The sequence below is a fragment of the Colobus angolensis genome, unplaced genomic scaffold (assembly GCF_000951035.1).
Source record: "Colobus angolensis palliatus isolate OR3802 unplaced genomic scaffold, Cang.pa_1.0 Scaffold10, whole genome shotgun sequence".
NCBI lineage: Eukaryota > Metazoa > Chordata > Mammalia > Primates > Cercopithecidae > Colobus > Colobus angolensis.
The window spans coordinates 15545372-15559303 of NW_012110919.1; the positions used below are offsets into that span (position 1 = coordinate 15545372).

At 43.3% G+C, this 13932-nt stretch overlaps 2 protein-coding genes across 2 annotated transcripts in view; both read left to right on the forward strand.

The window, feature by feature from the left end:
• Positions 1–2825: 2825 nt before the first annotated feature.
• On the forward strand, positions 2826–4318 carry EID3 (EP300 interacting inhibitor of differentiation 3). Its single transcript, XM_011935252.1, has one exon. It carries the CDS (start codon positions 2932–2934, stop codon positions 4045–4047), a length of 1116 nt encoding a protein of 371 aa, XP_011790642.1. The 5' UTR covers positions 2826–2931; the 3' UTR covers positions 4048–4318.
• A 7465-nt stretch (positions 4319–11783) lies between these two features.
• TXNRD1 (thioredoxin reductase 1) overlaps positions 11784–13932 on the forward strand; it is a 38647-nt gene continuing 36498 nt past the window's right edge. The window contains exons 1-2 of the mRNA XM_011935243.1: positions 11784–12126; positions 13301–13423. Of these exons, the coding sequence (XP_011790633.1) occupies positions 11818–12126; positions 13301–13423 (432 nt within the window). The 5' untranslated portion in view covers positions 11784–11817. The remainder of the gene's footprint in view (positions 12127–13300; positions 13424–13932) is intronic.

Below are 13932 nucleotides of genomic sequence, written 5' to 3' on the forward strand. Positions count from 1 at the left end.
TTATATGATTGGGGAAAATTATTAAACTTGAGATTGTTTCACTTTGTAGCAAATGTCTAAAGGCAGATTTTTTTTGTTTTGTTTTGTTTTGAGGTGGAGTTTCCCTCTTGTTGCCCAGGCTGGAGCGCAATGGTGCCATCTTGGCTCACCCGCAACCTCCGCCTCCCAGGTTGAAGCTATTCTCCTGCCTCAGCCTCCTTAGTAGCAGGGATTACAGGCATGTGCCACCACATCGAGCTAATTTTCTATTTTTAGTAGAGATGTGGTTTCTCCATATTGATCAGGCTGGTTTCAAACTGCTGACCTCAGGTGATCTACCCACCTCAGCCTCCCAAAGTGCCGGGATTACAAGTGTGAGCCACTGCGCCTGGCCTAAAGGCAGAGTTTTAAAGGTGGAATATGATGCAAGTCTGCCTTTCTTAGGATGATCTAAGTTATATGTTAATAACGTACTTGGAGATCTAGCATAGAATGTACTCAGCACTGTAAATCACAACTTAATAATGCTTGCGTTGATATGCTCTGTTGCTCTGAGCAAATTGTGTGGGCTGTTATCTCCTGAGAAATCCCTGTAAATGGTATTAGTAATACTTTATAAGTAGGTTGGGAGAATATAGTTTTCTAAGGCATTTTGAAATTCTTAGATGAAAGGGTCTTTATGTAGCAAATTGGTGTCAGCCTATTTTCCTTCCTCGGGAGCCTGGAGAAAATAGGCACCATAGGGTGGGAAGGGTTGGCTTATCTTCGTAAATAGCTATTGTTGAATTTAAAGTGGATGTGAGCAGCTCCTAAGAATATCGTTCACTGTAAAAGCAGACTTTTTTTTGGATTTGGGTCTTGGAATTCTTAGCTGTATTTTCACCTAAGATTTAAAACAAGTTTAAATACTGGTTTGTAATTGGCCAGACTTGGGAAAGACATGATCCTTTCATGATCCTGGGTCTCAACTTACCTATCTCTCATTGTTCCTTTATTTCAGAAGAGGGATAAGAACTTTTTCTGAAGAGCAGTCAACTTTTCCTTTCAGTGTATAGGATTACTTCCACGAATCTGTGAACTTAATCTTTGCTGCCAAATAACTTGCAGTAGATGCTGGGACAGTTTTAAGTGTATTTTAATTTACACATTCAGTACATAAGTGCATCCATGTAAAAACAGCTATGTTTGGAAGATGTAAAACCCAGCTTTTGTTTTTGAGAAGCCAACAATCTAATAGTGTAGGATCATATATATGTACAACTAACCGTAATGCATGGTGTTTTGAAAAATGCATGTATTTCCCTGAATTACCCCTAGTTAATAAAATAATTGGGGGCAAATGGTAATATAAGGATTTTGGAGTAACTTAATACTACTAGATTTTGCTGTTTATACATTTGCAAAAAACCTTTTGCTAATACTAAAGAAATACGAACAAGTCTATCTGCATAAAGGATGGTAGGGCTAATTTACTTCCTGGTGCTGTGAAACTGGCAGTTGGACAGGTGCAGTTGTGGGTGTCTTTTTTTTTAAGGTGCACCTGCTGCAGGTTTGAAAAGCTGTTGATACCCATGGGTTGGTTGTGTGCATGTTCTCTTTAAAAACCAGATGTAGTAGGCCGGGCGCGGTGGCTCAAGCCTGTAATCCCAGCACTTTGGGAGCCCGAGACGGGCGGATCACGAGGTCAGGAGATCAAGACCATCCTGGCTAACACGGTGAAACCCCGTCTCTACTAAAAATACAAAAAAACTAGCCGGGCGAGGTGGCAGGCGCCTGTAGTCCCAGCTACTCGGGAGGCTGAGGCAGGAGAATGGCGTAAACCCGGGAGGCGGAGCTTGCAGTGAGCTGAGATCCGGCCACTGCACTCCAGCCCAGGCGGCAGAGCAAGACTCCGTCTCAAAAAAAAAACCAGATGTATTAATTCCCATTGTTAAGTATACTTTGCTATTTGCTATTGGTGAGACAGATAAGCGGAGTCCTGTGGTTAACTGCACTTGAGTTTCCAGTGACCCCATTAAATCCAATGGGTAAATTTTCCAACGCAGATTAGTCACCCAGTTTACAGATTAAGCTTTCATATCCTTAGATTGTTTCTGAAATCTTCATAGCTTTGCTCACCTTTTAGGGTTCAGAGTTCCTACCCAATCAGTGTCGGTGGCCTTTAGATGTTGGCAAGCTTCCAAGTAAATAGCTCTTTTGCAGAGATCTCTACCCATCATTCTATTCTTCCACTCCTGGATGGTGGAGAAGCAAAGTTCACTTGAGTAATGCGAGCACTCAGTTTCCTGCAGGGGTTAGCACGCATACTGGAGGCTCCCCCGAGCCCACAGATCTTCGGGATGGGGTGATGGAGGGGGTTTGGTTTTTAAAGAGGACCTGTGAAAGTAATTAACCCGATTTACATTTGTATAATAAGTCTAAACACTACCTTGCAAAAGAACTGAGAGTTCAGCCTGTTTAATGGAGTTTCTGCTTTTCACGGGCCTTGGCCTTACCGGCGGTTACAGTCCAGCCAGATTTAGTTCACAAAAAAACAAAACCCTAGGTCGACCTCACTGCGGTATATGATGGCAGCGATCGTTTTAAAGCGCAGGACCTTTAGTCTCCTCAACAGTTTTGTCTAAAGTTGTCCAAAAGTGTTTTTTTGAAAGTGAGGTGATCCAGTCGGTAAACTCTTTGAAAAAGAATAGCTGTCCCCTGAGCGGGCATAAGTCGCGTTTGGGGTCGGGGCCCATTATTGCGCGTGTTCGGAGCGCGGCGCTTGCCTATGAGCGAGCGCCTCGGGTCGTGGCGCATCCGGGCCGGGGTGGGGCTGTCTTCCCGTGGAGCGTGCTGGGGGCGGGTCGCGCCGGGCCGGGCCGCTAATGCGCATGGGCGGGCGTCCGCGGCTCCAACTGCCGCCAGTTTCCACAAGCTGGGAGGTCAGTTACCTGAGAGATACCAGTGGCCGGCATGTCGGTTGAAAAAGCTTCCCGGAAGGGAGACGAAGAGAAAGGAGAGGAGCAGCTCGTGGTCATCCCCAGTAGCGAGTACGCGGCGAAGCCGGCGGCGGCGGAGGGAGCGCCGATGAAGATGGATGTGGCGGTGAGGGTCATGGGCTGCTCCGACGACCTCAGCTCTGCGGAGGCCGACATAGACCCAAAACTCCTGGAGCTCACCGCTGACGAGGAGAAGTGCCGCAGCATCCGCAGGCAGTACCGGCAGCTCATGTACTGCGTGCGGCAGAACCAGGAGGACATCGTGAACTCGGCGAACAACTCCTTGACCGAGGCTCTGGAGGAAGCCAATGTCCTGTTTGATGGAGTGAACCGAACCAGAGAAGCAGCCCTCGACGCCCAGTTTCTTGTGATGGCTTCTGACTTGGGTAAAGAAAAGGCAAAGCAGTTAAACTCTGACCTGAACTTCTTTAATCAGTTAGCATTTTGTGACTTTCTGTTTCTGTTTGGGGGTCTGAATTGGATGGAAGGCGAGCCTGACGACTTGAGTGATTGTGATGATAACATAGCTCTTTCCTTCTGGAAGGCAATGGAAAAGGAAGCAACATCCTGGATGGTAAAAGCTGAGACATTCCATTTTGTTTTTGGTTCATTCAAACTAGAACCTTCTGCACCAAAGCCCCGACTTGAACACCAGAAAAAAGTTCGCAAGATGGAAGAAAATGGGAATATGCCTACAAAGTTGCGGAAGTTGGACCTGAGTAGTTATCCAGAAGCGACAGAAAAAAACGTAGAAAGGATTTTGGGATTGTTGCAAACCTACTTTCGAAAGTATCCTGATACTCCTGTGTCCTATTTTGAGTTTGTGATTGATCCAAACTCTTTTTCTCGTACTGTGGAGAATATATTTTATGTTTCTTTTATTGTAAGAGATGGTTTTGCAAGAATAAGGCTTGATGAAGACAGGCTGCCAATATTAGAGCCCATGAATGTTAACCAAATGGGTGAGGGAAATGATTCCAGTTGCCATGGCAGGAAACAGGGAGTCATATCTTTGACTTTACAGGAGTGGAAAAACATTGTGGCAACTTTTGAAATTTCTGAGGCTATGATTACATACTCCTCATACTAAAGATTTCTTAGTATAGGATCCGTTTTGTGTTTTTTTCTGAAGTTATCTCAGATGGAGAGTAAAATGTAAACAAGCACATATTGTATGTCTTGTAAAGTGAAAAAGTATCTTCAAGAACATCAGACATTGTTTTACTGTGCAGCATATTTTTCTTAGTAATTTATAAGGTCATGATCTTCTGTTATTATTAAAAATTTGTTGGCATATTTATGGGAGTGTTTTATTGAATGCCCTTTAAGACTATTAATAAAAACAAGTTTTGGATACCAAATTAAGGGATATTTGATAATTTGCAAAACATAATAATTTACGAAAATCAGTTATGATGCTCTGTGATAACGTTGCTTTCTCTGTCGCAGGGAACCAAGAGAATCCCAGAAAGAGTTCCTAACCAGGTTGGAGAAAGAGTGGGTAAAAAACAAAAGTGGGAAAGAAAAGCAAACAAACAACAACAACTTGTCTGTAAGGCAGTTAATATGCAACATTAAGAATAAAAAAGTCATTGCAAAGAAGGCAGGATTTATGAGGGAGTATCCATATTCTAAACAGTTTCTGTTATTAGACTCAGCAAAAGTAGTGTCTCTGCTGTAGTAGTTGAGGTGTCAGCTAAGGGCTGAAAGGTGAGTGGAAACACGAAGAAGGAAAAGGCATTCAAGGCAGGAGAACAGCAAGGTCAAATGCATGGAATTGTTAGAAGTTAGGCACGAGAGGACCATTAGATTTATGGAAAAATTGTTACATTTGATAAGCTGGGCAACAATTGCATAACTTCATCTATTAGTATCCTCAGAAGATGTTTTTGTCTAACTATTATACGTTGAACACAAAATCTTTTGCTATCCAGTTGTAGTTTTTATCTACTGAATTTCTTCTCTGGCCCCTAGTGTCCCTTTGTGATCTTTGCTAGTACATAGAATGTCCTTCAGAATCTGCACTGTTTCATCATGTAACAACTTTGAATATTTGTCCCACTTTAATTTTGCTTTTCTATTTTTTTTTTCCTTGAGACAAGTGTCACTGTTGTTGCCCAGGCTGGGGTGCAGTGGTGCGATCTTGGCCCACTACAACCTCTGCCTCTGGGGTTCAGGCAATTCTTGTGCCTCAGCCTCCCAACTAGCCGGGATTACAGGTGTGTGCCATCACACCTAGCAAATATTTGTATTTTTAGTGGGAACGGGGTTTCGCCATGGAAGCCAGTCTGGTCTCAAGTGCCTGGCCTCAAGTGATCCACCTGCCTCGGCCTCCCAAAGTGCTGGGATTACAAGTGTGAGCCAAATTTTGCATTTCTTAATAGGGCTTTAAATGCCAGGAAACTGACCCTGCTTGAAACTAAAACATGTTTATCTAGATGTTCTTCACTTAGTGTAAAGCTATAAAGGCTTTTTTCTTTCTGTTGCTTGCAGTTGTTTTAAAAATATAACTTTACAGGAGTGGAAAAACATTGTGGCAGCAGTGGCAAACTTTCCTAGTAAGTCTAGTGGTACAGGAAAAGGAAATTCAAAGATTCAACACATGATACCAAGACTGAGAGGAAGGATCTTTCATGTATGGGGATGATCTGCTGTTGGAAGAAAAAGTACTCTTAATGACAGCAAACAGATCCCGCCCCAGTACTTTACAGACAATCAGTTGCTCTGTTGAATGCCTCATGTCTTTACTAGGAGTATTTGACAGTGATGATTTAAAAGCATTAATAGACATCTGGAGGCTTAGGAGAGGTAATTTTTTGGGTCTTCTCTAAAGTTAATAGCTGTTAAAATATAAAGTTGACCACTACTGTTTCTATTTTTACTGGTTGGCATGACACCAGTAAAATGATGAGGCATGATGGATTGCCTCATCATTTTTGAAATTTTGAAATTAAAGTGACTGCTTACCTTGAAGCAAAAAGGAAATTAAAAAATTATAGAGATTAAGAATCAAACTGCAAATCTGCTTGTTTCTTGCTAATATAGAGAACTTTATTTAATTTTTTGGAGACAGAGTTTTCACTCGTTGCCCAGGCTGGAATGCAATGGCACAATCTCGGCTTACTGCAACCTCCACCTCCTGGGTTCAAGTGATTCTCCTGCCTCAGCCTCCCACGTAACTGGGATTACAGGCACCCGCCACCACGCCTGGATGATTTTTGTACTTTTAGTAGAGACAGGGTTTCACTGTATTGGCCAGGCTGGTCTCGAACTCCTGACCTCGTGATTCGCCTGCTTTGGCCACCCAAAGTGCTGGAATTCCAGGTGTCAGCCACCATGCCTGGCCTAGGGTACTTTAAATTTTGCAGGTTCAGTTAGCTGAAATGTAGGAGAATTTTTTTTTTTTTTTTTTTGAGACAAGGTCTTGCCCTGTTGGCCAGAGCACAATCCTGGCTTACTGCAGTCACCTTGATCTCTCGGACTCAAGTGAGTCTCCTGCCTCAGCCTCCTGAGTAGCTGGGACTACAGCTGCATGCCTCCACACTCAGCTATTTTTTTTGTTTCGGAAGAGAGAAGGTCTCATGTTGTCCAGGCTGGTCTTGAACTCCCAGACTTAAGCAATCCTCCTGCCTTGGCCTCCCAAAGTGTTGGGAATTACAGGTGTGAGCCACCACGCCCAGCCTAGGACGATATTTTTAAGAAATATTTTTAAAATATTGTGAGAATATTTTTAAGTAATAGAACTTTATTGAATGGTAGAACCACTTGCTGGTCAAAGGATCTGGGATCAGATCCTCATTCTATAACATTCTAGTTATGTACTTTGGATAAATTATTATTTAACCTGTAAACATCAGGTTTTTCATTTGCCAAGTGGGAATAATGCCTCTTAAGTTTACAGTAAGAATCAAAGTAGAAAATGTTTGTGATAAGTACTTTGAGATATGAATTATGGTATGTAGTATAGTTGTAAAAGTAAGTGGTTTGTAATCTCTGAAATTGAATGTGGGCTCAATTCTTGGCTCGTGGGCAAGTTTCTTTCTCTTTGAGGGCCTCTATGCTATATGAAATGGGAATAAACATCTGACTGGAAGACTTTAAGATAATGTATAAAAAAAACTTTTCTCATTGTAGACTCTCATGTTAGTGCCTCACTCTCTAGTTCAGAGTCAGCAAATTCCATGATGCCACTTCCCTCCATAGTGATGTCTCTGTAATGGTTCATTTACTTTCCTTTGAGTCTCTGACTATTTGTCATGCTTTTTAGACCCTCGTCCTGGGGAATGTATTAGCAAGTGATTGGTAATTAATTTATTCCACAACTGTTTGAATACCCATTTTGCCAGTCACTGTTGTAGGCACTGGTTGAAAAATGGTGGATAGAAAACTGCCCACCTCTCATGATTTCATATTTTAGTGGGTATATTAGTTTCCTTTTGCTGCTGTAACAAATTACCAAACATTTAGTGGTTTTAAATAACACTATTTTACAGTTGTGGAAGTTGGATGCTAAAATCCGGTTATCAATAGGTCTGGTTCCTTCTGGAAGTTCCGAGGTGGAATCTGTTCCCTTGCCTTTTTCAGCTTCCAAAGCCTACCTGCAAGCCTACCTGCATTCCCTGGCCCACAATCTGTCAGTTCCTCTATTTTCTTTTTCTTTTTTTTTTGAGACGGAGTCTTGCACTGTCACCCAGGCTGGAGTGCAGTAGCACAATCTCAGCTCACTACAAGCTCCGCCTCCTGGGTTCACGCTATTCTCCTGGCTCAGCCTCCTGAGTAGCTGGGACTACAGGCGTCCGCCATCATACCTGGCTAATTTTTTGTATTTTTAGTGGAGACGGAGTTTCACCATGTTGGCCAGGATGGTCTCGATCTCCTGACCTCGTGATCTGCCTGCCTTGGCTTCCCAAAGTGCTGGGATTACAGGCGTGAGCCACTGCGCCTGGCCACTTCCTCTGTTTTCAAAGCTGGCAATGCAACCTCTTGCTTCTGTCCTCACATCTCCTAGTACTATAATCAAGTCTCCCTCTGCCTCCTTCTTAAAACACTTGTGATTACATTGGGCCTAGTGGGATAATCCTGGAAAATCTCTCTCTAGAACCTTAATCACTCTTTACATGTAACATAGTCACTGGTTCTAGGGGTCCAGACTTTGACATTGGAGAACTATTGTTCACCCTATCGTAGAGAAAGACAACATATTCCTGTTAACGATGATAGCTCTGAAGAAGAGTTGCTTGGATAGAGGTTGAAGTGCTGCCTGAGAAGAAGGGTTAAGGGGAGGCTCTTTGAAGGAGGCATTTGAAATGTAATCTCTTTTTCATAAATCATTTACCAGAATACAGTCATGTACTGTATAAGGTCAATCGTGTTACACATGAGATCAACAATAGACCACGTATATGGTGGTGGTTCCATTAAGATTAGACTGTCCCCTAGTGAGGTGGTAGTGCTCCCAAAGTCTGGGGCCACAGAGATGAAAGACAGGATACCCACTCTTGCAGAGTTGATGGGATTGTGTGATGGTGGCAGGGGGATCTCAGAGGAGGAACACCCAACTCAAGATGTATTAGTCCATTTTCACACTGCTGATAAAGACATGCCCGAGACTGGGCAATTTTCAAAAGAAAGGGGTTTAATGACTCACAGTTCCACATGGCTGGGGAGGTCTCACAGTCATGGAGGAAGGCAAGGAGGAGCAAGCCACATCTTAACGTGGATGGTGGCAGGCAAAGAGAGATTGGGCAGGGAAACTCCCCCTTATAATACCGTCAGATTTCATGAGACTCATTCGCTATCATGAGAACAGCACAGGGAATACCTGCCCCCATGATTCAATTACCTCCCACCAGGTCCCTCCCACAACATGTGGGAACTCAATTTGGGTGGGGACACAGCCAAATTATATCACAAGGGCTGTTAAGTAAAGGCTTCTAATTTAAGCTTGAAGGGCATGAAGGGGTTGGAGTGGAGAAAAGAGGACATCCCAGGTAGTGTAACAATGTCTGTGCTAAGTGCCGTGGCTACATGTGTTATTGGAGTTGTAAGAAAGAAAAGGAGAATATTGGGAACTGAAGAGAGACTTGATGGATAAAATGGGCCTTTTGTGTTGGAATCTCTTAGAGTGTTGGTTAAAGAAGCCACCAGCCTCCAAGGGAATGCTGTGGAAGGGTAATATGTTTGTACATTGAATAGAAATAATGTGGCCGGGCGCGGTGGCTCAAGCCTGTAATCCCAGCACTTTGGGAGGCCGAGACGGGCGGATCACGAGGTCAGGAGATCGAGACCATCCTGGCTAACACGGTGAAACCCCGTCTCTACTAAAAAATACAAAAAATAGCCGGGCGAGGTGGCAGGCGCCTGTAGTCCCAGATACTGGGGAGGCTGAGGCGGGAGAATGGCGTAAACCCAGGAGGCGGAGCTTGCAGTGAGCTGAGATCCGGCCACTGCACTCCAGCCTGGGCGACAGAGCGAGACTCCGTCTCAAAAAAAAAAAAAAAAAAAAAAAAAAAAAAAAAAAAAAAAGAAATAATGTAACATCATGCTAGTCTTGTCTGTGTGCTGGATCAAGATTTGTTAGGAAGAGGACATTTCAAAATGGTGGAGATTGACGCAGGGAAACTCAGCGGAGGACACCAGTAAAATACATTCCAGCACCTCTTAACTTAGTTCCAGGCAATTTCCCTTCTTCAGGAGGTGGGGAATTAGTAACTTAAAGGGATTAATTCCTACCAGCCACTATGCTAACATGCATTATCTTTCTTAAACTCAGCCATTTGATGAGGTCAGGAACCTGTTAGCTTCGTTAAGGATTAGGTGATTGGTCCAAGTCACCTGGCCTTGTGAGTGGTAGAGCAAGTATTTTAACGCAGGTTATTTCTGCACCAGAGCCATCTATAATGGTAGGGGGGAAAAAAGTACAAATCTGGCGAAGGATAGAAACTAAGCTTGGGGGAAAAGTCAGGATTTTAAAAGACTGCCACAGTTGAATTGCTTTCTGTATTGTGCCCTTTTTGGGGGAGCCTGGAGCAGTGTTTTAGTAGGAGTGGGGCTGGGGAAAGGGATTGGATTACTATGACAGGCAGGTAGAAGAAAAGGAAGACTATCCAATGTGTAAGCCTTGCCAACAAGTGACGAATGCCTGCAGGTCATCTACTCATATTCTGTTGCAGTGGTTCTCAAAGTGTATGAGGCCCTTTTGGCATACTTTAAGGTCAGAATTATTTTCATAATACTAAGATGCTGTTTGCCTTTTTTTTTTTTGAGATGGAGTCTCGGTCTGTTGCCCAGGCTGGAGTGCAGTGGTGCGATCTTGGCTCACTGTGAGCTCTGCCTCCTGGGTTCACGCCATTCTTCTGCCTCAGCCTCCTGAGTAGCTGGGATTACAGACGCCCGCCACCATGCCCAGCTGATTTTCCATGTTTGTAGTAGAGACGAGGTTTCACCGTGTTAGCCAGGATGGTCTCTATCTCCTGACCTCATGATCCTCCCACCTCGGCCTCCCAAAGTGCTGGGATTACAGGCGTGAGCCACCATGCCCAGCTGCCCTTTTCACTTTAATTCTCTTACATGTAAACTGTGAAGTTTTCCAGAGGTTACGTGACAGGTGATGTGGCAACAAAGAAGGTTCTTTGTAATTCTCCCCACCCTTGAGAATGTACTGTGTAAGCCAAGCCACCGCGCCTGGCCTGGAGTCTCAAAAATTGTAAAGGAGTCCTGAGATGAAAAAGTTTGAGAACCTCTGTAGCAGCCACCACAGTCAGCCGACATAATTTCTAGCAATTGTAATTGGAGGAGAATGGGGGCATTTTTCTCCTTTCCTTATTCCATCTCTGTGCTACCTTCTTATGCTGTCTGGGGGAGCTGTCTTCTACCTTGTATCTTATTTTTATTTTAGGTGAGGTACCACTTACATGGAATGGAATGATAGCACTTTCAATTTTAAGTTTGGTTACAATTTTAAAACATAATGTTTCTTTCTTTTTTTTTTTTTGAAATGGAGTCTCACTCTGTCGCCCAGGCTAGAGTGCAGTGGCACGGTCTCGGCTCACTGCAACGTCCACCTCCTGGGTTCAAGCAATTCTCCTGCCTCAGCCTCCCGAATAGCTGGGACGACAGGTGCACGCCTCCACGCCCGGCTAATTTTTTTTTGTATTTTAGTAGAGACGGGGTTTCACCGTGTTGCCCAGGCTGGTGGTGAACTCTTGAGCTCAGGCAACCCGCTCGCTTCAGCCTCCCAAAGTGCTGGGATTATAGGCATAAGCCACTGAGCTCAGACTCATAATGTTTCATTCTAAGGTCAACTGAATGCTTCAATTGCCTGGGTCTTACCAATTTTACCTACAGTGCTTTAAAATGGTGAGGTTCATTCAGAGGTTTTTTGGTAAAATCTGTGCACTGGTTGATACAATTTGACTTTAAGCTTGAACCAGGAGATCCCAGGTTAGATACAGAATTTCAGTAAGGAACAGATTGTAAACATTGGTGGAGGGAGTATGTGGCTTTTCAGCATGAGGATACATTTTCTGGTATTTGTTCTAGTAGGTGTGTTGGAGAAGGGGGATTCCCAGAACCGTGATTTTCATTTAGACAGCCAGTTATTGTGTTCTGTCACCATCTTTGCTAAGTTCATGCAGATAAAATGAGTTGAGATTAAAAGTGATTGTATGTTATTTTTCCAGCAGGACATCTAACTGCATTTGTTAGTTAACTCTTAAACCAGTAAGTCATGCTCTTTGAGACTGAGTAGGGAGTCACACTAGTTCCTTGAAGCTTAATTGATCCTTTGATCAAATGGCTGTTACTACCAAATTGTTTTTCCCCCACAGTGCCTTGTATTGAAGGAGGAGCCTTGGCCATAATGCCAGTTGATGACTACTGGCTGTGTTTACCAGCCTCTCATGCTAGACCTTTTGTGCAGACTGTCAGGGTGGTGCAGTCTTGCCCCCACTGTTGCTGGTTTCTAGATGTTCTCCCTTCAGTCCCTGAGGCACTACGTATGCCCGCCATGCTGCCAACAGGTAGCCACAGTGCTGTGCTTCCTCCTCCACATTGCTCCACCGCACCCCCTTCCACATCCCAAGAACCTTGTTCTTCCGCTGACCCCAAGCTCTGCCTTTCACCCTCTGCATCTGATGGTAGGCAAGAGAGAAATGTGCAGTTTGGGCTGGTAAGTTGGGGGGCTCTTTTTGTTATTAAAGTTAAGACTTTTTGTTTATTTTTTTAAATGAGATGGAGTCCAGTGGCGCGATCTTGGCTCACTGCAACCTCTGTCTCCCGGGTTCAAGTGCTTCTCCTGCCTCAGCCTCCAGAGTAGCTGAGATTACAGGCGCCTGCCACCATGCCTGGCTAATTTTTGTTTTTTTAGTAGAGAGAGGGTTTTACCCCATTGGCCAGGCTGATCTCGAACTCCTGACTTCAAGTAATCCTCCCGCCTCAGCCTCCCAAAGTGCTGGTATTACAGGCGTGAGCCATTGCGCCTGGCCTAAGACTTGAGTTTTTGAAAACATTTTATTGTGCTTATTAACAACTTTCTCAGTCATTATCTCAAAATCTATGTTAACATAGATTTTTATTTTAATAAGAGATAATATTAAATATGTCGCCAAAATATCGTATTAAACCGATTTGAAATATAATTAATGTGTATCAGAATTATATTAGTGGAATGAAAGGATTTTTTAAAAATTAAGAGTCTAACACCTAAATTATAAATGTCTGTTACTTGCTAAGTATATGGAAACTAAATATTAAATATGGGAGACTTCATGCATATGTAATTAAAGGAATGAACTTTGCAGAGTTGTGCCTATTTAAAATATCCTACAAAAGCAGCAACTTTCACGTTTAACTTTTCATGCAGGTCAGTATCAATTGACAGTTCTGTTCTGATTTTCTAGATGTTATGCCCCAGCCAAACAGTACAGAAAAGTCTTAAATAAATATTTGGCTGATCTTTTAAAATTATTATATTCAGATTAAGCCATGCCCATATTTACCAAGCCCCATCTTTAAAACCTAGTTTAAAAATTCTAGGAAAAAAAGGCTGATGGTTAAACCTGATTTAGACCTAAGCTGGTTTACTTATGTAGGGGCACTATACGAACACTTCAAAGTAGTTAGCAATGACAGTGTTTGGGGCTAATAAACTAAGATAAAGCAAGCAATTCACAACTTTAAGGAAGGTTGAATATTTCCATCTGTATGCTGTAATTATAAATCAAACAACATCTTCCCTTTGAAAATTCCTTTTGTTTTTCTTTAAGAAAAGGTTTTCTTACAAAGCTTTTTGGACATTGCTGATTTTAAGTTAAATTATTTTCTCTCCTGTTATTTTTCTTCAGGCTTATCAGGAGGGCAGACTTGAAAAGCTACTAAAAATGAACGGCCCTGAGGATCTTCCCGAGTCCTACGACTATGACCTTATCATCATTGGAGGCGGCTCCGGAGGCCTGGCAGCTGCTAAGGCAAGGCTCCTGGTGTTGTGTGTTGTCTGGGTGGCAGCTAGAATGTTAACATCCCTGACAGGGTTCTCTCCGCTCTCTGTGGAATTTATTTGATCCACTCTTGTTACATTTTGCACATTAACTTGGGCATGATAAGGGACCACTTTATAAATCATTTTTCCAGATTGAAATATACATTACTTATATAAAAGTACAGGGCCCAGTAGTTTGGAACATGTTTCCACTCACTTTAAAATTTAGTTGATTTCTCAGAGATAATAAGGGTGTTGTGCCTGGTGCGGTGGCTCACGCCTGTAATCCCAGCACTTTGGGAGTCCAAGGCGGGTGGATCACCTGAGGTCAGGAGTTCAAGACCAGCTTGGCCAATATGGTGAAACCCCATCTCTACTAAAAATACAAAAATTAGCTGGGCGTGGTGGTGGGTGCCTGTAATCCCAGCTACTTGGGAGGCTGAGGCAGGAGAATTGCTTGAACCCGGGAGGCAGAGGTTGCAGTGAGCTGAGATTGTG

Excerpts from the sequence above, each read along its gene's own strand:
- EID3 (XM_011935252.1), top strand. The coding sequence starts at position 2,932 with ATGTCGGTTGAAAAAGCTTCCCGGAAGGGAGACGAAGAGAAAGGAGAG.